General features: G+C 48.2%; 1 protein-coding gene across 1 annotated transcript in view; it reads left to right on the top strand.

Moving 5' to 3' along the window:
* Window positions 1-519: 519 nt before the first annotated feature.
* Window positions 520-1,158, top strand: part of MCL1 (MCL1 apoptosis regulator, BCL2 family member) — a gene marked incomplete in the record, with an annotated part of 5,738 nt that continues 5,099 nt past the window's right edge. The window contains 1 exon segment of the mRNA XM_072427831.1: window positions 520-1,009. Coding sequence (XP_072283932.1) covers window positions 601-1,009 — 409 coding nt within the window.

The following is a 1,158-nucleotide window of genomic DNA, read 5'->3' as shown; positions in this document are numbered from 1 at the left end:
CGTGTCATGTGACAAGTAAACGTTTGTACAGATGAGTAAATCTGCAACGTGTATGCTTTATGAACCTAAAGGTGAATCCGCCTGTCTCCGAGGGGATGACGCCAGTGTTATATAATAACTGAAGGTAACAAAAGGGACATTTTGGGCCCTAAAGCTAAAATTTCTGTCACGCCTCAGGTAGTAAATTGGCGTTGCCTGGTGTCGCTCTCTATAGCTTTTTCCTATGAGGAGCTTGGCCTGTGACGTTAATTTGTTCGCTTGTTCCATGGAAACTGATTGTAAATGCGTACAAATTTTACATTGTGTTGGGGGCTCCCTAGCAATGTTTATTTCTTCTAGTCATGGCTCTGTATCTTTCTATATGACGTATTTTTCATCACGTCACAATTTTCCTCAGTACGGAATATTACAGGAAAATTCTGGATATCCGGATGACCATATATGATGTGGGCGTGGTCACGTTACGTCGCGCTGCAGACGTCTGCGGGCGGGGCGCTTTGTAAGCGTAGTTTGAGGTAGTTCGCTCCCTCACTCAGGCCGAGATACCAAACGGATAAGTAGCGAAGGATTAGAGATTGTAACACATTACCGTACGTAACGATGATGAACCCGGCCAGGTTTAGGAATTCTGGAATGATTTCTTGCCACTTGCTGTACGGAGGGAGCGGGGGGGTGCTCTCGTCTAAGGACGCCCCGGTGTTACCGCTGGACAAGGACGACTGGCGGAGGCCGATGGGTTACAGCGACGGGGGCTCCCTGCCCAACTCCCAGGGGGAGCTGGACGAAGATGAGGACTTAGAGTCTGTATCCCGGGGATCAACATCACCTCCACCCAGCCCTACCGAGGGCCCCATGGATGACCTAAGACAGGAGACCCGCCAGATGCTCTACGCCCTCTTCTGGGAACAAGCCGGGGGCATGAAAGGGGCCGGGGGCAACCAGAAGGCCCTGAGCACCCTGCGGAGGGTGGGAGCCGAGATCAACGACAAGCACAAGGTGGCCTTCCAGGGTGAGGAGCCTTCCATGCTGGGCCAAGCATGCAATATATTATTATTTTATTTATTTTCAACTAGCTTACATACGTTTAATATTTTTTGGCATATATTAAGCATAGATGTTTAATTTTTTTTAATACAATAAATTAAATGTATATGTTCT

Source organism: Pyxicephalus adspersus, chromosome 12 (genome assembly GCF_032062135.1).
Source record: "Pyxicephalus adspersus chromosome 12, UCB_Pads_2.0, whole genome shotgun sequence".
NCBI lineage: Eukaryota > Metazoa > Chordata > Amphibia > Anura > Pyxicephalidae > Pyxicephalus > Pyxicephalus adspersus.
This window is presented reverse-complemented; position numbering and strand designations above follow the sequence as displayed.